Source organism: Trematomus bernacchii, unplaced genomic scaffold (genome assembly GCF_902827165.1).
Source record: "Trematomus bernacchii unplaced genomic scaffold, fTreBer1.1, whole genome shotgun sequence".
In the NCBI taxonomy this organism is placed as follows: Eukaryota; Metazoa; Chordata; class Actinopteri; order Perciformes; family Nototheniidae; genus Trematomus; species Trematomus bernacchii.
The window spans coordinates 3,120,699-3,147,933 of NW_022987797.1; the positions used below are offsets into that span (position 1 = coordinate 3,120,699).

Here is a 27,235-nt window from a genome sequence, read left to right on the forward strand (position 1 = left end):
ATATAAAAGTGTATCAGTCACAGGAAACATTGTTTTTACTTTTAAAAACGTAGTACAATTTCCTGATTAAAATTACAACATCAAATTTGTAACAGAGTATTATGATATTGTTGTATTAATAATTCTACGTTACATTTAAGTTAAGGATATGAATGGTTACTGCACCAATGATAATATTAAGTGCCTTATTTCCGTGACCCAATAATAAGTGAAAATGTCAAACAGTAAAAGGATGACTTTATGGGGCTTTTAACTTCTGTCATAATAAGGTAATCAAATCTGGACGGTTGTGCGTGAAGTTTTTTAAATGTTCTATCTAATCTTCATTTTTTGTAATATATTTGTTATGGAACAGACTGTTATACTTATAACTACTGAGAAAATATCCAACCCTAACAAATTAAATAGGAAGACATTAACAGTAATATGTCAGTATCCAAATCTTTTGTCCATCCTCACCTCCAGGACGGGGGCTACACGGTGCTCCTGTAGCCCAGAATCATGCACCTCAGGTGGGGAGGAGACGCTGGGCTGGAAGGATGGACTGTAGCCTGTGAGACACAACAGACATGTCAGAAACATGTGTGTGTGTGTGTGTGTGTGTGTCAGCTGGTCCTCTTTGTACTGTTTTCACAAGGTTTTGACATGGTTCAAACATAAAAAAGAAACACGTAGTCGTAGACACTTAGTCCCCGGCGTAAGCATGCTAATATAAAACCCAGTCTCACGGCATTTTGTGTTATAGTCACGACATTTAATCTATTGATTCGTGTTCACCAACACGATTTCCCCCTTTTTTTCGTGTCACACAGAACGATTTTAAAAGCAATGTATTTCTATTGGTAGTATGTTTCGTGCCTGCACCACGTCTTTTTGTCTGGTCGGGTCTTGGAAGACCGGAAGCTGTGTGGTTCATAAAAACATTTTCTTACTCAATATCAAGCCACGATTATTGTTTTTATTTTAAATTGTATAATGTCTCACTTTTTTTGCCGTCCGTGAGGAAAATAAATGGGGCTCAGAATACTGAAATCAGTATTTTTAAAATCTTTTTTTCCTTCTAATTTGTTATTCTTTTCTGAATAACACACTGTTATTTACTCAACAATAACACATAATTATTCTTGTTTTTATTTATTTGTTTAATTCTATAATATCGGGCTTTTTTGCCGTCCGTCAGGAACTGAATTTCAAAATAAAGTCACAGGAAACAGACGTAGGCGATAGAGTGGCGAGGTCCCTCCCCTTCCGGTGGACCTCCATGGGACCTTATTTCGGAAAAATTATGTATTGAAGTCAATGGAGAGAGAAAGATTATCTTTCGATCCCGTTTGAATTGTGCCACGAATTACACATATGATGTTTGTCAATTTAAAAGATAATTTTGCAAGTAAAAAAAAAAAAAATGTGTCGTAAAACTGTGAAGTAACACATTTGTTTGTGTGAAACGCTCAATGAACTACATCTCTGGTCAACAACACACGTCACCAAGATGGCCGTCACTACTGTCTTGTCAACAAAACGATTGACTACCCTCACTATCACCACAATGAAACACGTCCTGAAGAAAGTCATGCAAAGCTGCCTGCCTGCCTTCCTTTGATTCTCTCTGAACTGCCTGGTCGTTTTAATGTTTAATGTCAACCATTTGTGCAGATAGCATGAAGTAGAGAAGATCGCTAGCGTTAGCGTTAGCATTTCTCCCCCGGGCTTAAATTGTGTATTATAGAATGACCACACCGGTGACAGTACTCTTCAAAGGGTTCACGAAATATGACTACTACTCTTACTGTTTAACATTTTGGGTTACTTAATGTTACTTCATGTTAAGGCTAATAAAAATGACAAGGCTGTAATGCTAACTAACGTGCTAGCTACTAGCTAGCTTGATCCACACACTCCTGGTCCTTTCATCAGACGGGAAGCGAAAGAACGAGCAAGACCCATTGCTGGTATAATAACAACCTGGTACTAAGCACACAGGCATCTTGTTAAAGTTATCTTATCTTAGCCAGCGCCATATATATAGAATCTATCTATCTAGCTGATCTTAGCTATCTCTTAGTGTCTCAATTGTGACATCACTTACGCGACTCTGGGATTTGTAGTCATTCTAGTTGCGTATTTTTCATAGTCTTATATTTCAACAGTTTTACGACAAACTGTGAGTTTTTTGACATGGAAATGATTTTTTAAGATTGACAAACATCATATGTGTAATTCATGGCACAATTCAAACGGGATCGAAAGATAAGTTCTCTCTCTCCATTGACTTCAATACATTATTTTTCCGAAATAAGGTCCCATGCGGCGGAAGTAGATGGGCGTGACTTCGCCACTCTATACACACCCACTGAACTGATTACCCAAGATCCTCAGCTATGGTTGAAGCTCTGTGATTGGATGTTTTAGCCGCAATGCACGTTGGGATATGGTGTTTATGTGATATGAAAAGTATCTATAGTAATTCGGCTGACTTTTATATTTGATCCAATTGGTAGATAGGTTGCGGTGCACAGCTGATAGGCAGGGACTTGTAGTTTTTAAAGATATTACTGATTTTCTTTGAATATAAGAATGTAAATACTGAGTTGAGAGAATAGTCAGGGGTTTTGGGTGATGGGAGACACATCTATGGAATCAGAATTGCAATAGCTTACCATTAAATGACGGATATACCTTTCTGTCTGTGATGTTTTACAAATCAGATATTAATGTGTAGAACTACAATATGTGAAATATTATAGCAATATCCTGTAAAGTTATGTGAAAACATGAATAAAACTACATATCTTCAGATGTTATACATACATAAGTGTCCTACACTAATAATAACAAGTATAATTTGTTGTGTTAACACCTTAAACTTGACAGTTTTTTAACCCGCACCGCCTAGTGGTTAAAGCACGTTATTTAATTTGTTGTTGAATATGTTATATTCGATGAAACAAATATTAAGAGTAGAAGGTCAATGATAGAAATACAGAATATAAAATATCAAGAGGATACTGTAAGTGATCTCTACAATAAAACAGTTTAGTGCCGGATGTACAAAGATATTAATAGGAGGATGTGCAAAACAGACAAACTAATTAACCTTTATTAACACATTAAAGAATACTTTAGGTTAAGGTCTTCTTTTAAATAAGAAAAAAGCTTTGGGGGTATCTACAGATACATATTAAGCCTGACAAAGTACTTAACGTCTAATATATTGCTTTCCTGCAATGTTAACTATGTTGAAGCACTTATTTTAACTGATATTATACATATGAATTATACTCTTATAAGATGTATGTAGATAGTATAAGAAATGTGCAGAATATGACAGTATAATGGTGGAGGTATACACACATATTGATAGATGTCTTGTTGAGGAACCTGTGACCCAAGTTTTTCATTCATTGCATAACCACACCGTAGTTGTGTATATGATATGTCAATAAAACTTAGAAAATCTTGAAATCTTGAAAGGGATGTGCAAAATAGCCATTATATACAGTTTTAAATTAACCATTAAAGAATAACTAATGAATATACTTTATAGGGATCTGCAGATAAATGTTTAGTCTTCTCAACTACCAACTATCAAATATCTCGCCTGATTGTTGGCACTTGACAATCACCTTCCCTGAATTTTACTCAGGTGTAACTAAAGTCTGATTTAAGGGCTGTTTATATTTCACATCATTAATCAGAATCTGTAAAGTAACTAAAATAAATGTAGTGGAGTGAAAATACCAAGGTTGGACCCGTTCAAGTCCAGTTTTGGATAGTCTGCCGTGGTTTCATTCCATTTCATCGAGCTGTTTGACGCTCGGCGTAACTTTGGCACACTGCCACTCCAACATCCAATCACAGAGCTTGAAGATTAATCACGGGGTTTGTCAAGCAAAGGGATTGTAGTCCCAAATGATAGCTGAGGATTATGGGTAGTGTAGTGTCTTCGGCCATCCTAAACTGCGAAAAAACTATTTGTTTCTCCGAATCGAAGGGGGAAAACACAAAAGCATTGTACACAATTTAAACCAATCAATGTTGTGTAATTAACAAGGATAAACTGATGTTTTTAGTTGATGAGTACTGCAGATTACTATGCAAACTTCGAGACCGGAAATACTGTTTTCACCCCAAGCTGTTGCCTGGCAACGCAATTCTGTTGATAGTTATTTAATATCGCATTAACACCATATCCCAACGTGCATTGCGGCTAAAACATCCAATCACCGAGCTTCAACCATAGCTGAGGATCTTGGGTAATCAGTTCAGTGGGTGTGTATCGCCTACGTCTGTTTCCTGTGACTTTATTTTGAAATTCAGTTCCTGACGGACGGCAAAAAAGCCCGATATTATAGAATTAAACAAATAAATAAAAACAAGGATAATTGTGTGTTATTGTTGAGTAAATAACAGTGTGTTATTTAGAAAAGAATAACAAATTAGAAGGAAAAAAAGATTTTAAAAATACTGATTTCAGTATTCTGAGCCCCATTTATTTTCCACACGGACGGCAAAAAAAGTGAGACATTATACAATTTAAAATAAAAACAATAATCGTGGCTTGATATTGAGTAAGAAAATGTTTTTATGAACCACACAGCTTCCGGTCTTCCAAGACCCGACTGGACAAAAAGACGTGGTGCAGGCACGAAACATACTACCAATAGAAATACATTGCTTTTAAAATCGTTCTGTGTGACATGAAAAAAAGGGGAAAATCGTGTTGGTGAACACGAATCAATAGATTAAATGTCGTGACTATAACACGAAATGCCGTGAGACTGGGTTGTAATATAGCACTTAACAAAAAGCAAGCTGAGGCTGATGGGAATGTCATTCATTTTGCAGGTAATCAGTGGTGTAGTGGGGATTCTTTTACTGGGTGGACGCTATTTTAATTAGGTCATCCCAAGCAATCCCAAGCAATCATGCTTCAAAAAAGTGGGGGCTCCAAATAAGTGGGGGAACGGCGATCCCCCGCGTCCAACGACCACTACAGGTAATTGACCATAAAAAAATATGTTGGAAAGTTTGATCTGGTTATGAATGTTTATCAAAGTTTTATAATTTATCCTGAGGGGAACATTATTGATTGTACCCACATTTCATGCCAAGACATGAAATGTTTTTTTGAGATATTTCGGTCAGAACCAGAGTGTTGGAACGATAAACCAATATTCAACCATCTCTAGAGCCATGCTGGACGCAAATCAAACATAATTTACCTATAATCCAGCATCTTCACAGCTATTTGTCCTCCACTAGGAGTCTCTATTTACCCGGTAATAAATTCATGTTTAAACCCAATATCTTCAGACTGTTCCAGGCTCTTCCACTTACATAATGTGTGTCCAGCAAAGAGCAGCAGAGTGATCAGTCTGTAACATGTTGGACTGAATCTGTGGTTTTGCCCTGAACAAACATTTAAAGCTCCCATGTCATGCTTTTCCGGTTATTACCCGTCCCCTTGTGTGTTATGAAGGTTTTTATGCATGTAAACGGTGTGCAGAGTCAAAACCCTCAAAGTACACCCTGTAGCGAGTAAAACTCTAACACAGAAAATACCTCCCCAAAACGCCTCGTTGGAGATACGTCACTGCCCATTTGATTCTTCCGGGTACCGCATGATGTCATGCGGTACCCGGAACGAAATGGACCAATCCCGAAGAGCTATGGCCACACCAGCAGCGGCGTGTTCCTCCTCCAGAGGTTCGAAGAACCGGCATTTCACAGACGAAAGCTTCCAAAACATTGCCCAGTTTGAGGCCGGATATGCACAGCTTGTTTGGACCGTTTGGAGCAGGGGAAGATCTGGGTATACAACCTGTAAGTTTGCATTGTTATTTGTGTATTTATCAAACAAGACTGTTTAAATGTGTAAACTGTGTTGGACTGCTAAGCCATTGACACAGTGCTAACTAAGTTGCTAGAGTTTCCATATATCAACTCTAATATCAGCAGATGGCCTTGCATACATGTATCTCATAGCAGGAGAATGTCTGCATTCACACACAAAATACCTATTGACAGTATACTCCAGGTGATTTGCCGGTCAGTCGCGAAACGTAATTACATTATAGCTGGCGTAGCGATCTAACACACGGAGCTAGAGCTAGTTTCGGTCAGAAAAACATTTTTGTGATGCTACGTTGCTAGCGTTTAAATATATCAACTACAATGTCAGCAGATGGCCTTACATGTTTGTCATGGCAGGAGAATGTCTGCAGTCACACACACGGAATACTCATACAGTATACTGTACTGTGATTTACCGTACATTGTGACCGTACATATACTGCATGTAGCTAACGAGGCTAGCTGTATGCTAGCGCAAAACAATGTATTCATGCAAGTTACATTGTATGGTAGCAGAATACCCGTATACGATTGCAATTATAAACACGTTATTGCTAGCCTAATATGAACCACTAGCTTTTGTTCATAGTAGTTTATTACACTGCATTATAGTTGCCTTTCCTCCAAGCTAACGTTCATATCGTGTTAGCTACCAAGGTAAACAAAGCTAGGTTAGCATATTAGCAGGCAAGCTGTTCATTACACAACTACTACTAACTAATCTAAAACAACTAAGTTTCTCTAATATTTTGTGATTTGCATTTGATTTCGTCCAGCCAGATCCTGGCGGACAATCCATGACGGGGAAGGGATTCTACTACTACTGAGGGTGCTAAAAGGCACCGCACCGACTGTGCGCAGGCAAGATGCGAGGAGGAGGAATGAATGATATACCGTGTGTATATATGTATATTTATGTTCATTTTGTACATTTCTAAAAATAAAGTTTAATGGAAATACTTAGTAGGCCTATCCTTTCTTCCCTGAATTCATATATAGCAAACCATGATTTGATTTCTCATCAAACAGTAGTAGTTTATAACGGGTAAAAATAACTTACTCTTTGTTATGAGAGTAGCTCGTAGGCCACAACGGAAAGACAAGGAGACATACACGAGTTTACAAAACCACGGCACATTTATTGTGGTAAATGCAAAGATAGGTGGTTGAGAGGATCGCAGAGTTAGTCTTCCTGCAGCCGCTTTGGAGAGAGACTGTGTCCGGAGGTGTCCGTGATTGTGCTGATTAGCCTCTTCAGCTCCACCCCATCGTAAGACAAAGGCCCTGGGGCCGTCACACTCTTCTATAACAACAGTTAAAAATATATATGTATATAAAATATACCGCTGTACCGACGCCATGATAAGACTGATGTTACGCTGAGAGCAGCCGGGAAAAGCACTGACATGGGCGCAGCCTCTCTGGTGGTTGACTAATCAGAACGAGTGGCCGAGCTGACCAATCGGAGCACACTAGGCTCACAGGGAGGGGGGGGCAAGAGCTCCAACGAGTCGTTTAGTGGAGAAAGTGAATACTGCTGAATACACATGCTTGACAGAGATGCTGTATGCGAAACCAATGTGAGTTTGGAAAATTGCACAGTATAAATCTATTTTAGTATACCTCAACAATGTAATTATGATCAGTGGAAATGGCCATGACATGGGCCCTTTAATAACTTCAAGGAGACAGCAAACATCTTCATCTCAAATGATGCCTGTGAAGATGAAACCTCCCTATGTGTAACAGCAGGTTTTTACTAAAGCTTGTGACCAAAGCTCATAAGGTTGTCTGAGGGTGTTAAGCATGCCCTTGAGCAAGGCATCAAACCAACACCCTGTAGATATTGCCCACTGCTCCAAATACGAGGATGGATTAAATGCAGGGACTACATTTCACTGTGTGTGGTGCTGTGAACATGTATCCAACCAATAGAAAAGGATTTCATTAGAATAAATCGTTTTTGAAAATGGGACTGTTTTGGGATATTGCAGAGAATTCTTACATTTACAGAAATTATTGCAAACAAATGTTTATGTCAGAAGTAAAAAGCTAACGTTAGGCGGTACCACTTTACAATAAGACTACCCTTATAAAGGATTCATAAAGGGTTAATAATTATGGTATTAATTAGGTTGTAAACACTTTATTAATCATTAAGAACCATTTATAAACCAGTTCTAACATAGTTTTCATACATCAACACAGGCTCACTATTTGGCAAGATGACTAAGCCATATTGGCTACCTAGCTTACTTTGTCTTCTTCATCAGCCAACATCCTTGGTATTTGTTGTTCACTGAGTTGATTCCCCCCCCTTCCATCTTGATGTTTCTTGGCATCTCTTTATGACCATTTATTTACGAGTTACTAACATTTATAACTGCCAAAAGGGAGCCTTATTGTAAAACAAATCACCATTTATTTATGAGTTACTAACATTTATAACTGCCAAAAGGAAGCATATTGTAAAACAAATCACAATTTTTTCACGAGTTACTAACATTTATAACTGCCAAAAGGGAGCCTTGTAAAGTGTAAAACACATTCCCATTTATTAATGAGTTACAACCATTTATAATTTGTTTAAGTTATATTAAGCCTTAAAGTTATGCATAAATTAGAGCGTGGTCACATTGAGTGACAGGTCTGTCCAGTGACTGCTGTTGTTAGCTTCCTGTCTCTCTGCTAGCAGCTCCGTGATGCTACAGGGGCTCTGCCTGCTCAGCTCATCCGGGGAACATAACTTGAACTCTGCCGTGTTTGTTGTGCTGGTGCCTTGTGGACTATTCTTCATGCTTATATCGGACTGTTGTGACTTGCTCCGCGATTAAAACAGACGGTGCATCAATGCAGTTTTACGGTAAGTGAAAATCGAGTACTTTATTTATGTGTTGCTTATGTTTTTAGTCAGCTAACGTTTATGAATGTTAAGGCTTGGGTTAGCATGTAGCAAGTGGTAGCTACATCTGTGCTAACGATGCTAATCGTAGCCTCCAAGTTAAAACGTAATAGAGAAGTGTTAAGCATTAAGCTGGATAATGTACTGTAGAATAAACGGCTTCTGTTTGAGGTTGGTAAAATAAGGTCATCCTTGTAAATTAGAGAGATTTTATTAGGTAGGTAACTTTATGCATTTCTAAGGTTAATTTAAATTTGCTATGCTCGATTATGTAGACAAGCTAACGTCAAAGTAGTGTTGAAGAGCAGCGTAGTGAAATTAACCTCACAATAAGATGTGTGTATATTACAAATATTAATGTCATATTTCAAGATGATTACTTAGATATTACAATATGGTTGGTTGAGCTTGAGTTCATTTATTGAGGTTACACGTTAACGTCACAGTCATATCTGAAGAACGAACCCAAACCGTGTTCTTTTTATTAATTGTATTACCAAATTGGTATCAAATAAATAGTAAGCATTGGTAACACCAATGCTGATAAAGTAAACTATTTTATTTGAGTATTTGTGTCTGGGAGAAGGTACTGTACCCAGTTCCTATGTTCGGCAGTTCTATTTCGTCCCTACTGACCGCCAGAGGCGGTGCTTTTAGCACTGGATATGTCCATCGTGCGCATGCGCAGCTCGAGTACCAATAACAACAAAGTCACCTGTGACCCACGTGACACCGGCTATAGCAGCCGGTGTCGTCAGAGGATCTGTTCCTCTCATCTTCTCGCTGCGCGAGAGTACCGTGGCTGCATTCTTGCAGCCTACAGCGTTCAGGTTTGAGCGTTTGATCTGAGGGATTTCTCTGCATACAGCTGGCCGCGGGGAGCTTCGCGACTGATAGTCGGAGCTACGGGTTGTTAACGCGTCCTCCAGGAGCTGTGGCCGGCTGTGCGCCGTGCAGAGCCTCGACGGACAGGTTCGTGTCAACTTGTGGTGATGGTTGTGTTCCCGCACCCTCTCCCAGCTAAGTTGTCCTGATTGCTGTCTTGTTATTGTCGGGCTACTTTCTGGTGACGACAGTGTTCTCGCCTCCTCTCCCATAAAGTTGCCCTTATGATGCTCTTTTGAAAGTTCTGCTTGTGGCGTTGTGCCCGAGCTATCTTTAGCATTTGAGTTCCCAGCTTTCGCTGCGTCTCATTTAATTTGTATGGAAAGCCCACAGTTCATTTCATTTCATTTCAAACCTTTATTTATTCAGGTTGTATCCCATTGAGATCATTGACCTCTTTTTCAAGGGAGACCTGCTCAAGTAGGTTCCACATGAAACATTAAAAACATAAACAGAACAACAAAAGGACATCATACAGTAGCATTACAGGGATTACAAATTACATACTATCCACATGCACAGGTACCAACAGCTTCCGATTCAGTAGCATCCAACCGAGCTTTAAAAACATTTAGTGGCAACAGATTGCTCAGTTTCCATTTTAATTGCAGACTATTCCAGGACAGTGGAGCTGCGCATCTAAATGCTATTTTCCCTAAGACAGTCCTAGCAGTTGGCACATTTAATAAAACCACAGCATGCGATCTCAGGCAGTAGCCACTTACAATTCGCCGTGAGATCAGGGAGCAGATGTAGGATGGAAGTTTCCCTAACATGGCTTTATATATAAAAATGTACCAGTGACTGAGCCTCCGTACAGTTAGTGAAGGCAGACCAGCCCTTGCATACAGGGTACAGTGATGAGTTAATGCTTTACAGTTTGTCACAAATCTCAGTGCACTGTGATACGCAGCATCTAACTTGACCAGGCAATTGGCAGGTGCATTCATATAAATCAGATCACCATAGTCCAGCACAGGTAAAAAGGTCACAGTGACTAGCCTTTTTCTGGCCTCGAGTGAGAAACAGGACTTGTTCCTGTAGAAGAAACCTAGTCTAACCCTCAGTTTTTTAAGCAGGTTATTGACATGACGTTTAAAAGTGAGACAATCATCAAGCCAGATACCAAGGTATTTGTAACAGGCAACCACTTCAAGTTTTATTCCTTGCGTAGTTAAAATATCTAAAACAGGCTCTGGTGTCTTTTTGGCTTTTGAAAAGAGCATTACCTTGGTTTTATCAACATTTAAAAGAAGCTTTAGTTCAGAGAGCTGAGTCTGAATAATGTTAAAAGCAGTTTGCAATTCAACAACAGCCTCCTTAATGGAGGGACATGCACAGTACATAACGGTATCGTCCGCATAAAAATGTAAGGTTGCTCCATCGACATTTTCACCTAAACTATTGATGTAGATGGAGAATAAAAGTGGACCTAAAACAGAACCTTGAGGAACACCATTAGTAATGTTTAACCACTCAGAAGACAGCCCATCAAAATGAACACATTGGGACCTTTCAGAGAGGTAGTTCACAAACCACCCCACTGCATGGCTGGATAAGCCAATACTGAGTAGCCTCTGCTTTAAGATGCGATGATCGACGGTATCAAACGCTTTGGAAAGGTCAATAAATAGAGCTGCACAGCTCTGCTTATTATCTAAAATACTCGCCACATCATTCACCACTTTCATTGTGGCAGTGATGGTGCTATGTTGCTTTCTGAAGCCTGACTGATGTTTAGACAGGATGTCATTTGTACATAAAAAACACCTTTACCTGTTCACTCACTAGGCGTTCAAGAACCTTAGCCAGAACTGACAATTTAGAGATGGGCCTATAATTATTTAAAACAGTTGCCTCCCCTCCTTTCAGCAAAGGCAGGACATACGCTGACTTCCACAGTTTTGGAATTGTGTTTGTGCTGAGGGAGAGGTTAAAAAGAGTAGTGAGAGGTGGAGCAATAAAATCTGCAGCTATCTTTAAAAAGAAAGGTTCCACGTTGTCCGGGCCGGCCGGTTTCTTAGGATCTAACTTGGTTAAAGCTTCACGAACAACATCAACAGTAAAAGGAGTAAAACTGAAAGGGTTTTCCAGACCACATTGTTCAGAGTCACCGACTGTGGTGTTCACAGAAGCAGAGTTAGTCACAGAATCAAACATAGAACCGCAGGACACAAAATGCTCATTAAAACAATTTAACATAGTAGCCCTGTCCGATATAGAGCCAGATGTTGTGGTAATGCACGGAGGTAGCTCATTTCGGATCTCACCGGTGGATAGCGATTTTATGGCTTTCCAAAATTTCGTAGGATTATTTAGGTTTTCTGTAGTAACTGACTGATACCCCTTTCACACCAAGGCTTTTCCCCTTCTAGCTCCGTGCTAGAGCTTTTCTGGTTCAGAACCGGTTCTTCGGTTTAGCGCCGGCTCTTTTCACACCGCTCAGAGCCCGACTGGTGCTGCCGCTGCTGCGTCATGACGTCACAGTTTACGTCGCTGAGTTTCTCCCCAACGGAGCTCACCTCACAACAACAACGGGCCGGGGACTGTGTCGGGTCGATGATCGTGTTGCTTTTAATCATACGAAGCCAGATTAAATTAAATAACGACTTCTCCAACCTTATACTTTTCTCCAGAGTGCCGTAGTTCATTGTTTATTAATGTGTTTCAGCGGCATTTACCGACCGCTGCAGTGCTGACTGCTCTTCAACGGGAGTGTTTTCTCCCGTTAGCTCCGGGTTAGCTCACACGGTTCTAAAGTATTCACTGTCTGACTGTCACACAAGCAGCTGTTACATATCCCCAGTTCCCCTTAAGTGAATGTGTGTCAGTCTGAATTGACGCTGTTTGGCATCACAACGCTGTTATGAAAGTTTCTCTGGTATAACATGGGTGATGTTAGCATAGCAACCGAAGCTAAACTGACTACTTGCTAAGCCGTTTTATACAGGCACTTTTTACCGGCGTATTTTTCATTATGATTCTACTTGTGATAGTCGGACATGACAACCTGTGCAGCCCATGTATTGATTCCATCCGATAGCTGCTATAATAACAAACAAAACGTCTGCCTGCTCTCCACAATGATCAATAACAGCGACCGGATGGTCAAAGTAAGGTACAAATAAACAGAATCACGCGAAGCCTGGTTAGTGTTGCCTGACTTTATAAAGCGTGTTTTTTTTTACAAGTGTGTGGTTGCGTTCTAGTCACTTTGCTCAGCACTACTGCTGGTTACAACTTTTATTTGCCGTACTCGCCTTAACTGTTATCTCAGGTTAATCTCGCCCCCCTCCGACGTAAGCGGTTCTTGCTTCTACACGGACAACTTTTTGGTGCTCGAAACGAACCGGATTCCGGAGCTTAGAGGCTGCTCCGCTGCGGTGTGAACAGGAAAACCCGGTGCTTTTCAAGCACCAGCACCGAACCGGCCCCGAAACACCGTTGGTGTGAATGGGGTAAAATAGTACTTCGACTTAGCACTTTTGACCTGTGAAGTGAAGCTATTTCTTAGTTGCCTAAAACGCAGCCATTCAACCTCTGAGCCTGATTTCCTAGCCTTTGCCCAGGCCTTGTTTCTCTCATGTAGGAGACTGGACAGTTCAGCAGAAAACCAAGGATTGTCTCGTCCCTTTACTCTAAAAGTACGTAGGGGTGCATGTCTATCTATAATTTCCATAAAACCAAGATAAAAATAAGACCATGCAGTTTCAACATCAGCACACAGATCGATTTTTCCCCAATCAAACCCAAACAGATCATGAACAAAACCCTGCTCCACAAAATGTTTTATGTGTCTCTTAATAATAATACGGGGTTTAACCTTTTGGACCTTAGTGTCCCTAATTGTGGCTACAACACAGTGGTCACTCACATCATTTGCAAATACTCCCACAGATGGGTATTTATAGGGAACATTAGTTAGAATGAGATCAATTAGGGATGATTTATTAGGGGACTTAACGTTAGGGCGAGTAGGACTGTCAACAATCTGAGTAACATTCAGAGAGATACAAAGGTTTTTAAAATCCTCTGATACTGCAGTTAACCAGTCCCAGTTAAAATCTCCATGTAGCACTATTTCCTTGTAGTCTAGTTGTGATATAAGTTTTGCTAGTGAAGACAAGGAGTCCTTGACAGCTGAGGGGGGTCTGTAACACCCCACCACCATGACTTGTTGCCCCTTTGCCACTTCTATATTTAAGGCTAAAAATTCGAATTGCTTACTGACAGATTTGGAGATCAATGTGGTTACACTGAACTTATTCTTAACATAAATGGCAACTCCACCACCTTTATTAGGCCGGTCGGTACGATACACATTATAGCCATTTAAGGATATGTCAGAGGCCAAAATAGTTTTATTTAGCCATGTTTCTGATAACACAATGACGTCAGCGTCAGTCGAGCTTGCCCAAATGTGGACAAAATCTAGTTTACCTAACAGACTGCGCACATTCAAGTGGATGAAACCCAACCCAGATCTAGCTTTAAAATCAGCAGGAGTAGCGATCTGACTACTACTACTGGGCGGACCAGGGTTAGGTTGAACATTTCCTGACAGTAATAACAACAAAAAAAACAGGCATCTTTTCCTCTTAATCGACACACACACATTGTCATCTACTTTAGAATCACCGGAAAAGTCTGCGAGAGTGTGATTTGAGCTTAAGAAGCAGTCCTGAAGTACCATCATCGCAGGCAAACAAAAAAGACAAACATATTTTGTCGAGCAGATTGTCTGCGACAAGGTGACCGGTAACTGTTTGTGTAACACATCCGACCCTTTGCAGGGGATGCCTACTGCGGGTGGCAGAACAGACCTGAATCCAGTAGGCTTCTCAGGATGACTAGAGATCTTCTCATAGTCCAGAACAGTTAACAGGCACAGCAGAATCACGATATGGGCCATCCTCCCAGACCAGCACACAATATCCGCGATGTTCCCGGGGCAAAAATCCTCCTCCTCACAGCAGCAAAGGACAGGCGAAAGCAGCAGCGAGGAAGCGCACCGGTCTCTCCGTGGTATCCCCGGGGTAAGAGGTCTCCTCAGCAAGCAGCACACGACACTGGAACACACGACAGGTGGGAGCAGGCCTCCGTAACAGCAGAACCAGGACAGGTGGAGAGCAGGCCCCAGCCGCGGCAAATCCTCCTCCGCACAGCAGCACACGCCCGGTGAAAGCAGGCCCCTAGCCCGAAGCGTGGAGCCACTCTACAGGTGGGAGCAGGCCTCCGTAGATCGTAGATGACCTGATTGTGGTTTCAGTAGTGTGTAGGGTGTGAGAGTAATTCACAGATATTGCCCTAATGCTGCCGCTTATTCATGCGACGAACATCGTCGAGAAAGTCTAAAGACAACGTCGTGGCAAATACTACTGTACAGAAACAGTGCCATATTTTGCCTGTTTTTTGTTAGGTGCAGAGAGTAAGGTAAGTTCTGGCCAGAGTTACTACTGTAACTACGGTCCTAGGCCATGCAACTACGGCATGGTTACTGCTGTAACCATGGCCTATGGTTCTTGCAGGCTGTTCTATTCCTCAGAAGCTAATTATCTGGTCTTAACATTGGGTTTTGACTTGGTCTTGCTGGATTGTTAGCAGCAGCGGCTTGGCTAACACCTTGCATGTACTGTTAAGCTTCATTCTCAGCGACTGCAGTTGCGCTATATTGTTGTATTTACCGCTCCTAGTGCTAGTCTCCTAGCACTAGGATGGGTAGATGCGGAGAACAATCTTCACTGTGTGTGCTGTGTGCTCCGCATGTGTGGCCATTCACCGGCCACGGTTACTTTTGCCATAGTTACTACTGTAGCTACGGTTCTAAGCCGTTTAAGTATTGGCCATAGTTACTACTGTAACTACGGGTCTACGCCGTGTAAATACTGGCCATAGTTACTACTGTAACTACGGTTCTAAGCCGCGTAAGTACTGGCCATAGTTACTACTGTAACTACGGTTCTAAGCCGCGTAAGTACTGGCCATAGTTACTACTGTAACTACGGTTCTAGCCGCGTAAGTACTGGCCATGGTTACTACTGTAACTACGGTTCTACGCCGCGTAAATACTGGCCATAGTTACTACTGTAACTACAGTTCTAAGCCGTGTAAGTACTGGCCATAGTTACTACTGTAACTACGGTTCTAAGCCGTGTAAGTACTGTCCATAGTTACTACTGTAACTACGGTTCTAGGCCGTGTAGGCTGGCCATGGTTACTACTGTAACTACAGCTCTGTTCTCTTCTTTGGAAGCTAGTTATCTGGTCTTAAACATTGTGTTTTTTGACTTGATTTCGCTTGGTTGTTAGCAGCAGCCGCTTGACTAACACCTTGCATGGACCGTTTAGCTTCATTATTTAACTCAGCTGGTGAAGGCAGTGCTCTCGCTCCCGCTCCCGGTAACGTTGCCCTGTAACATATCACTGACTATTAGCAGCGGCCACTTGGCTAACATCTGGCGTGTTCTGCGTGCTGCTTGATTCTTAGCAGCAGCTGCCTGGCTAAGCTGCCCTGTTAAGCTTCTTCGTTTAATCTAGCTAGGTGTAGGCAGTGCTCTCGCTCCCGCTCCCTCTGCTAGTAACGTGGGTGTAGGTCATTCACATCCCTCTCTGTGTTCGGCGAGTAGGAGCATTGCTCTACTCTTTCCGTTCAGCAGGTAGCCGGTGAAGGCTGTGTTACCGCACCCGCTCCCGGTTACGCTGCATCTGGCATTTGTCTCTGACTCAACCAGTGAAGGCAGTGTTCTCGCCCCCGCTCCTGGTAGACGTGTACTCGATTCTAGCAGCAGCCGCCCGGCTAAGCTGTCCTGTTGAACTTCTTTATTTAATCCAGCTAGGTGAAGGCAGTGCTCTCGCTCCCGCTCCCTCTGCTGGTAGCTCCGTGCTTCGTTTACTCAGCTAGGTGAAGGCAGTGCTCTCGCTCCCCGCTCCCTCTGCTAGTAGCCTTGCACTTTCATTTACTCAGCTAGGTGAAGGCAGTGCTCTCGCTCCCCGCTCCCTCTGCTAGTAACGTGGGTGTAGGACATTACACCCCTCTCGTGTTCGGCGAGTAGGAGCATTGCTCTACTCTTTCCGTTCAGCAGGTAACTGGTGAAGGCTGTGTTCTCGCACCCCGCTCCCGGTTACGCTGCATCTGGCATTCGTCTCAAACTTAACCAGTGAAGGCAGTGCTCTCGCCCCCCCCTCCTGGTAGACGCTAAACTGCCTTGTTCGTTAATCCAGCTAGGTGAAGGCAGTGCTCTCGCTCCCGCTCCCTCTGCTGGTAACGTGGGTGTAGTTACATCCCTCTTTGTATTCGGCGAGTAGGAGCATTGCTCTACTCTTTCTGTTCAGCAGGTAGCTGGTGAAGGCGGTGTTCCCGCACCCGCTCCCGGTTACGCTGCATCTGGCATTCGTCTCGAACTTAACCAGTGAAGGCAGTGTTCTCGCCCCCGCTCCTGGTAGACGCTAGACTGCCTTGTTTATTAATCCAGCTAGGTGAAGGCAGCGCTCTCGCTCCCGCTCCCTCTGCCGGTAACGTGGGCATAATTACATCCCTCTTTCTGTTCGGCGAGTAGCAGCACCGCTCTACTCTTTCCGTTAAACAGGTAGCTGGTGCAGGCTGTGTTCCCGCACCCGCTCCCGGCTACGCTGCATCTGGCTACCCACAGAAAGGCTCATTCATGTGGGCTGTCCCCTAAGGTGGATCGGTTAGCTGCCATCATGGAGCAGACAAAGCCGCTCCTGTTGGCCCTTCAGCCAGGGGCCGGTGTGGGGGCTACTAGCTTGCCGCCTGGCCCGCCTTCGGTTGCCACACCTCTGCTTGAGGATGCCATGTCGCTAGCGGCTCCGGCTGAACCTCTTCTTGAAAGGGGGGGGGCGGGGCCCCGCTCACCCCCGAAGAGGCTCCCCACTCCTCTGCTCAGAGCTCTTTGCAGGGCACGGAGGACGGCTCCATGGCGGCCATTATTCGTGCGGCCCTGGTACGCTTGCAGCTTCAGGTTCCGCAGGCCGACCCAGGCTAGCGCCTTCTTCAGGCATAACCCTGCCCCTTTCATTCCCACTGTTCCTCCTTTAGAGGAGTACCTGAGGGAGCTCCATGCATGCTAGAGACACACCAGGGCCCTCTCCCACTCTGCTGCCATGCAGGATCCGGCGAGGGTGGGGCTGGGTCGCTTGCCATCCATTGAGCCTGCCATCGCCTCCCCGATTCTGGCCTAGGATGCCAGGCGCCCTCGGCCTCAGTGCAGCGTCACAAACGAGCTGCTCTGTAAGGCCTACGACGCAGCCGCACGGGAACTCCCTCTCCCATCTGATACTAGCGGTCTTTACCTCTCTGCAGCAGGCTCCGGCTGAGCCTTCTTTGCTGGGCCTCAGTGATGCATCACTGCAAGCCTTTGCCCTAATGCTAGGGAATTGGGACGAGTCATGTCCTTATGGTGCAGACTCGTCGCCAGGTTTGGCCTGCTTAGTCACCACTGTCGGAGACATGTCCTCCGTAGTGTGCCAGTCGAGTCAGGGGAGCTGTTTGGGGCAGCTGCCCTGTAGGCACTGGAGCGTGCTGCCCAAGCTAGGCAGACCAGGCAGCAGCTCTCGGGTCTTTATAAGCCTGTGCCCACTCCCAGCAGGCCCAGGGGCCCCTCTAGCAGCCGCACTCAGCCACCAGCTTACAGTGGTGGTCTGCGCAGGTCCCAGCGGCCCACTCATCCGTTGTGCCCCCGGCTGCCGGCCTTCTAGGCGGCCTCGTGCCTCAGAGCCTTACCGGCCTCCCCCCAGCAGCAGCTCAGCTACTGGGCTGTCTGTACTTCCGGCCCTTGGGTGGTTTTCACCTTAACCCAGGGGTACGAACCGCAGTTCTGGCCTTCGGCCGGGCCAAAATGACAGTCGTCAGCGATCCGGCAGATGCCCTAGCTCTAGCCCAAGAGTTGTCCGTCCTTCTGCCCAAGGAGGCAATCGAGCCAGTAGACCCTCTGCTTAGCCCAGGGGGTTCTACTCTGCGTACTTTCTCGTGGCCAAGAAAGTCGGCGGATTTCACCTGCTCTTGGACCTCAGAGGAATCGACAGATTCCTCTGAGGTGCTGCCATTCCATATGCTGACCGCAGCACATGCACAGGGGGAGTGGTTCGCAACCGTGGACTTTAGGGATGCCTACTTCCTCGTGGGCCGGGCAAGAGGGTGCCTTATATTCAGTTCCTCCGGCCCTTGGGCAGACTGACGGCTGCCTCAGCCGTTGGGCCCTTAGGCCCGCTGTCGTTGTGCCCCATGCAGATGTGGCTGATCAGCCTTCTCTTGGATGCCAAGTGGCACAGGCACAGGAAAGTCAGAGCGTTGCAGCGTTGTCTCCACTCTCTGTCACGCTGGAGGGGCAGGGTCTATCTCCTGATGGGCGTGCCCATGGGCGCCATCCCATCCCGCCAGGAGACCGTCACCATAGGTGCATGTCTCTTAGGGTGGGGTGCAGTGCGGCAGGGCAGGACCGCTCAGGGTCAGTGGTCTGCCCAGGAGGGTGCACGCCATGTCAACGTGCTAGAGCTTCTGGCTGTGCAGCTTGCACTCACGTACTTTCTACCCCAACTGAGGGGCAAGAATATGCATATTCCTTGGGACAGCAGGTACACTGTTGCCCAGACGGCAGTCCCTTCTAGATAGTGGACGTTCTCACTCCACTCTGAATTTATGTGGCTGCTATTTCTGCCCGACATGTTCGGGTCGACGGCGCCACGGCGGGGTGCCTCAGGTTGGTGTCCCTCTTCCTGAAGAGGGGCTTTACGGCAGCGTCCCCCTAGCACCCCGAGGGCTCCGGCTTGGGACCTGCCCCTGCTGCCGGATGCCCTATCATCTCCTCCCTTCGAGCCCCTGGCCCAGGTGGGGCTTTGGTGGCTGCCCACGAAGGCAGCATTTCTGCTTGCCATGGCCTCAGGGAGGCAAGTTGGGGAGTTACATGTCATCTCCATAAACGATACATGCCCGAGGTGGGACTCTCAGGTGTTGCCCTTGGCATTCCTGCCCAGGGTGCTTCCACAAACCCACTTCAATCAGCCTGCCCAGCTGGCACGCTTTGACATTCGGGAGAACGGCACGTCGAAGTTGCTGTGCCCTGTGGGTGCCCAAAGGGCGAATATCGAGGCTACTGCCTGTATACGGCAGTCGGAGCAACTCTTGTTTTTGCCATAGCGGCACTAAAGAAGGTGTGCCCTCTACCAGTGGCTGCCCCACTGGGTTGTCGATACCATCTCACATGCCTACGGGGCCAGTGGCCGCCCCCTGCCATCTGGGCTGAGATACCACTCTGCAAGGAGCATCTCAACATCTTGGGCTGCCCTGAGAGGGGCGCCCCTGGAGACCATCTGCGCTGCGGCGTTGTGGGCGTCTTCTGGCACATTCTCCAGTTGTTATCGGGTTAATGTCGCCACTCCCCATTCTTTGGGCGTGGTCCTTTTGCCGAGCTCCGCTGCTTCCAGTAGTGAGCCAGGGCTTGGATTCTTCATGACATGGTTGGTATAAGTCATCCAGTGTTAAAGCACCGCCTCTGGCGGTCAGTAGGGACGAAATAGAACGATAGTTACGGCTGTAACTACGGTTCTATGAGTCCCGGATGACCGCCAGAGTTTCCTGTCACTCAGAACTCTTGTGTGCTCGCGAGAAGATTCTGGGAACAGATCCTCTGACGACACCGGCTGGTATAGCCGGTGTCACGTGGGTCACAGGTGACTTTGTTGTTATTGGTACTCGAGCTGCGCATGCGCACAATGGACATATCCAGTGCTAAAAGCACCGCCTCTGGCGGTCATCTGGGACTCATAGAACCGTAGTTACAGCCGTAACTATCGTTATAGACTGGGCTTTCTTGTACAAGAGAATACAAAAAAAAAAATCTATATGGACCATTACTGTATAATGATCCTTAAATGATGTTATACAATGCACCTAATAAACAAGTATGGCATTTTGAAACATGATGTGCAACCATTTTTACTGTAATTTGTGTGCATGTTGTTGTTAACTAAGATGATGTTATGATTTATTTTGTGTTAGTATGCACGTGGATGCTTTGGACATACCTGGAGAAGGAAGAAATGGGTCTTCGGAATGATGGGAGTTAAAGACAAATGCGGAGTCTAGTGTTGAAACTAGTGGAGAAACGATCAAGATGCAACCTTGTCCCTCTGATTAGACGGCATGTTAAGTCAGGAAGTAGCATTATTAGTGATGAATGGAGGGCATACAGGAGAGTGCTGAGTAACATGGGGTACAACCACTGCACCATAAACCACAGCAGGTGGTGTGTGAACCCCAGACTGGCAGTCATATCCAACATAATGAAAGAGCTTGGTCGACCGTCAAAGGACATGTCCGTAGACTGAGACGAAACCGTACAGAGTTTGTTGGAGGGACACCTCAAGGTTCTTGAATGGTCATCTTGGCTTTGCTCTGCTCTCCCTGATGGACTGCTTGGACGCTTGTTCAAGGATATACACAAAGCCTTTCCAGTCTGAATACCATTATGTCTTACCAAGTCTTTCATTTATGTCTGAGAAAAGCTTTTATGTTTAAATATGTGTATCAGTCATACTAAACAGTCATTACTTTGAGTCCTAATTTTCTTCATGTGTGAATAAAATGTTTTGCTTGGCTCTTTTGCATCATACTTTGCATTTCATGTGAAAATGTGTATTAGGTAAGCATGAATGTTATAACTCATTCATAAATGGACATGTGTATTAAACTTAAAAACAACGCACCCTTTCAGTAGTTATAAATGTTAGTGACTCATCAATTGATGGTGATGTGTTTCACACTTTACAATAAGGCTCCCTTTTACCAATTATAAATGGTTGTAACTCATTAATAAATGGTGATGTGTTTCACACTTTACAATAAGGCTCCTTTTTGGCAGTTATAAATGTTAGTAACTCCAGATACCAAGGATGCTGGCTGATGAAGAAGGCGAAGTAAGCTAAGTAGCCAATATAAGACTTAGCAGTACAGATAAATGTGGGCTCACTATTTGGCAAGCAACCGGTCACAGTTGCCCTGTTTATCTCATGTCTTATAAAAGTTTATTTATAAAGTGTTCACAACCTAATTAATAAATGAATTACAAACCCTTTATAAGGGTAGTCTTATTGTAAAGTGGTACCCGTTAGGCTATAATAATGATGAAAATAATAAATTGTATAGGTTTTTTTTACAAGACACGAAATAAACCTGTGGTGGATATTTATTGAAGTATTTTATATTTTTTAACACAACATTAAAATCCCTTAACTTGTGGTAACCATGGAAGATGGAACCGGAAGAGCAACATTTGTAACTTTTGTGAACAGCCTAGTTTGATTCGGTGCTGAAGAGAAGATAATTTTTACTAACCAATCAGAGCATCCAGATCTGGAGTTGTGTGGTTGGCATCCAACACATGGAGGTCTTGATCATCTGTTCCTTCTCCCCTCTCCTCTTCCTCTTCTCTGGCTCCTCCCCCTCCTCTCTCTATGTCCTCTCCCTTGTATCTCTCCCACTCCTCCTCTCCCCCTCTCCTCTCTCGGTCCTCTCCTCCCTCCTCTCCTCTGTCTCTGTCCTCCATGTCTGTCCCGAAGAAGCCGGAGGCCTCCAGGGAGGCATCAGCAGCTCCTGGCCCGCCAATGAGCTCCTTGTCTGGGTCGCTGGAGTCTGGACTCCCCCTGTAGCCTTCTGCATCCTGAGGAACCACTAGATGGACCATACGCTGGAAATGGAACAATATTTGTTGGGCACATAATCTACAGTATAATTCGTTGTAATATCTCGTTTTCGAGATATGTGCTCCATTTTCACAACCTAATTCTTCCTGCTGTGATTATGTTTGCACCACGCAAATTCCTTGTATGTGTACATTAACCTGGGAATAAACCTGATTATAATACCGATTCTGATATTTGATACAAAATAACTATTCTCAGAGATCATAGCAAAACTGATTCAGAACTAAAAAAAGTTTTAATAAACTGTCTGTACAATTCAAAAAATGTGTTTTTACCTTCGCTAATAAATTACTAGATTTGTTCTGAAGCTAAACAAAACACTGACACAAAATTATTTCATGTTAATGTTTTTACATGATATCGGCTCCCTTCATAAACGCATTTATTCCTGTTTTTGTACGTTTTTCTGTATGTTGCTTCCATCATGTCATTTGCACTAAATTATTGCACAATTTAACGTATTATTTTCTTTAAAATCTTAAGTATAATGTATTTTGCATTGTTTGAGGAGCCTGGAGCTTAAAGGTAGGGTAGGTAAGTTTGAGAAACCGGCTCGAGATACACTTTTTGTTATATTCCATGGAATGCTCTTAACATCCCGATAGCAATGAATATCTTAAGTGCTTTGACAAAAAATCCATAAAAAATGTCATCTGTGGAAGCCGTAGTACTGTAAAAAGCACGACCAATCATTTTAGCCGGCCCGGCTAAAATGATTGGATGGCCTACCTGCCTGTCAGCCTTCCATCTGTGCACAAACTTATCTCGTGCCCTCATTGGTCATGTGCGCGTTCGTGTGTGTTGGAGGAGGGGCTCTGTAAGGAAGTGGCAGATTTTCTCCGGTTGTGTATTTTCAAATTCTAGCACACTCGAGCTGGTTTCTCAAACTTACCTACACTACCTTTAAGATTTTCTTTTGTAACAACTAAGCTGTAATGGTTGTGCATATAACAATAAAGCCTTTGAATGTTGAATTGTAATAAAGCATGGAGGTTTGCATGCATGTATGTTACCCCAGTATGTTTTAGGTGTGCCTTGTACAGTTTATTACACATCCTCATGAACTTATGCTCACCTCCATCTCGTCTACTACACCAACATTTTCCTCCAAAGCAGGGCGGGTCCTGACTGCTTCTTGACCTGCGGGGGGTGGAGGGTTTATCTGAGAGGAGTTATCAGACTCCATCTTGTCCTGGGAACGGGATGTTTCGTGGATCTCTGGTCGGCCCATGTCGTGAACCAAATGAGGCTGGACCCGCACTAACTCTGTCACTGAGTGGCGCTTGGTTCTGACTAATTCCTGGATGAAGTGTGCCTGGGCTGGGCCTTCATCCTGGAACACCCGAGCCCCGGGGGCGCTGAGGGGGATGACCCTCTGAGACGAACCCACTCTGAAGGCATCGCAGCAGGCCAGCAGTGCTATGGGGAAAAGAGACAAATACATTGAAGATGATGATGCGGTGAAGCATAATGTCTTATTACAATAAAACAGGGATGTACTTTTTGTTTCTTTGTATTTGATTGATCCCTCAGAGTCGATAACATTGTCAGCAGAAGTTTTACAGGGAAAAGAAAAGAAACTTACAAAATCAGTTCTAAAACATACAATATATGATTGAAATTATAAAAAATATAAAGCAAAAACTATCATATCAAAAATATATATTCATTTTAGCTGCAAACAGTTGGGTACACAGGAGAATAGGAAATATCGGAATTATTGAAAACTTTCAATCTTTTCAATCTTAATTTCTTGATTAAGATTAATGAATGGATACATAAATAAGAGAAGGTACTGTAAAATCGAATACAAGCCAATATATTTGATTTCCTTTCAGTTGTTTGGTTAATAATGTGTATTACTCAAGCCATGTTAAGAAATAAATTACAGGGTCAAAACAAATCAAATTAATAGCAAAAAACAGTCAAGGTCAAATTGAGTGGATTGACAGTCACTTGTTCCCTAAACAGATTTAATGTGTTGTGTTTTTGTTACCCAGCAGAGAGAACAGCCATAACACTATGAGCACTCTGTTGTCTGCATTATACATTAAGTGCCTTTATTTCCCCTGCTGCCCTCCGAAAGAAACTACATTGAGCGGTAACAAGCCATTCATTCTCTCATTCTTCCTATACAGTGGTGCAGCGATGACACATGTTTTAAGAACAAGTTAGTATCACAAAGTCTCCCTTGACAAAATCCAATTGATTTTTCCATTGGATTTTAAAATATTACAGGAAATAATAAGCTCTGTGGCAAACATACATTTATGAAATGTACACATTATGCTCAGCCGGATAGTCTCCACATATTAACACCACTTTATGATTTTTGAAGCATAAATGCAAATGATTTCATGTCACCACCGCTACGCTAAAGGCGGCTAATGTTTGCTGTGATGACGTTTAATTGTCTTATTTTGTGGTACAAAAAAAATATTTTCCTGGTTTTAGGACTTATTCTTGCACAACTCTATTCATTCCTACATTAATTTATAGTTGAAAGCTTCAAGTAATTATTTGCAGATTTGTTTAACCAAGGCTGAGAGATGCTGCAGTGTACATTGTTCTTTGTTTGTTTGCTCATAAAAAAGAAAATCATTTTTAAGAGTCACACACAAACGCATATTTCCATGTATATTGTTCTATTCGTTTTTCCATTGATAACATATCACGGCTCCACATTCACCTATTCTCGTGTCCATATTTCCATCACTTATTCCCAGTCTCCCTCATGTTTCCCATGAGGTGCTCTCTGTCTGGGACCACAGATGGCTGTCTGACCTCAGGGTCTGACTGAGCAGATTATCATATCATCGCCAACATGTCTGCAACACACTAGCGGTCACTACAAAGCCCCTCAGACATTACACTTCCTTCCTGCTGGCCAAAAGATCCCCCATCCCCCCTCCCAAAAAGAAAAGGCTGACTGACCATAGCTGATAAGCGTGAAGATATTGTTCTCTGGGACAAGAGGTCGAGGAGATAGAAAGTCGGAGACAAGGACGATACAGATTGTTATGATTAGGATTTGTGGAGCCCCTGAAATGACTCATCATTAGATAAAGAAGCTGTGCAGGATGAATATGAGGAGATAAAGGGGGCTTCAGTGTGGCGGCAGTGTGGACACATCTCTGTGTCCTGGCTGTTAGTCATGGTCAATTCTCCTGGATTTTGCTTCAATGAAACCTTCAGTATTGGAATACATCAGTCTCCACTCTCCAGCATTCTCTTGTTTTCCAGTTTATTGCTCCAAGAATTCACAGTAGCTGACTGCTGTTAAACTGTCTGATCTGTCTTCCGAATGAGAGCAGAAGATATTCCTCAACATCCTCTTCATCCTGTGTAATTTCAGCTGCCACCCACCATTCGTTGATTTAGACTTCGAAAGGCCAGTTTTAACAGGCAAAAAAACGACTGAATTTCTCAGCCCACCGAATTATTAACTGCTCACAATACCCTACTGATGCTCAGTTCAAATGTAACTCCTGACGGCTAATGATGATGGTTTTAGGGATGGGAAACTCTACCTTTCCTGTCACCACGGCATATTTTTATGTATTTTGTTATGTTCTTTGTTCTATACTAAAATAGTCAGTTTATTTTTCTTACAAAAGACAAAGATAAGAGAGATAAGATGACTTAATAGTCTTAAGTCAACAAAAATCTTACATTAAAAAATATGAAGTTGTCTAAATATGATGAAAAGGACATTTGGCTCAGGATTAAGACTAAAAAAGCTAAATTAACACTACAGTAAACACAAATAATATAACTGTAGGGTGGATTTTCATTAAAATTGGTCCAAATGTCCAGCTATTACAACATCAGTTCAATACAGGAAGATACATTAACATCAGAAATCATTTGTAAGCGTTAAGGAATATAAAAGTTGTCTCCACTTTTCATCCATTAATTTCCCTGTTTGTGAAACTTTCAGTCCCACAGGGACCAGTGGACAGGTAATAAACTTTTGTTCCTGTAATGACTTACCCGAGACACACAGTGGGAAGTCATTATCACCAACTGGAACTTTTCTTGAACTGAATTACAGAGGTGATAGGAGAGCATGTTTTAATCAAGGCATCTTGATTACTTCAGGTACGAGAGGACTCAAGAGAAATATGAAGTCACAGCTCTTGTGGCCCTGTATCATCGAGGTGCAGATCTATTTTAAGGGAGGTGTCTTTTCACTGGAAGCCTCTGCTAGGTTAGACCTGGAGTCCAGTCAACACTGAAATATCTCAACATTTATTTGGTGGATTTCTACAAAATGTTGTCCAGACATTCATGGTCCCCAGAGGATAAATCCTACAGGCTTTTGTGATCCTCTGACTATTCCTATAGTGCCACAATCAGAGCATAATGTAAATCTGTCCGATACTGTGACTAAATTCCAGGCGAAGTAACGACTCTCATAACATAGCCTCACAAAGCATTTCAAATTCAAAGTAATCTCAAAGATCAACTAAAACTGAAAACTAAAACAGATATAGGTTGTATTTTTTATTATCTGTTGCATATTATTTATTTATTTGATTTCAATATATTTTCTAAATACTTATGTCTTGCCTCAGTTCTCCCCTTCCTTCTTCGAAATGTAACTAGATGTTAGCTAAAACTAACATTGAGAAAATGTTCCTGCATTTCACATCATTTATTACCTCTGTAAACATTTTCTTTTGATATCCCTATTCTTTAAAGATCACCTATTATGCTATATTTGAAAAATATATTTTAGGGCCATATCTATACAAAACATGTCTCTGAAGTGTTTTGCTCAAAATACCAAACAGATCACCCAGCCATGCCTCATACCCCTCTATTTCAGCCCTGTTACTAAAGTGCTGATTCTGGGTCCGTAGCTTTAAATGT

At 43.2% G+C, this 27,235-nt stretch overlaps 1 protein-coding gene across 1 annotated transcript in view; it reads right to left on the reverse strand.

Moving 5' to 3' along the window:
- The window catches only part of podxl2 (podocalyxin-like 2), a 46,161-nt gene that overhangs the window by 12,918 nt on the left and 6,008 nt on the right, over positions 1-27,235 (reverse strand). The window contains exons 2-4 of the mRNA XM_034149890.1: positions 23,436-23,779; positions 21,993-22,344; positions 460-551 (exon numbers count right to left, since the gene is read on the reverse strand). Coding sequence (XP_034005781.1) covers positions 460-551; positions 21,993-22,344; positions 23,436-23,779 — 788 coding nt within the window. The remainder of the gene's footprint in view (positions 1-459; positions 552-21,992; positions 22,345-23,435; positions 23,780-27,235) is intronic.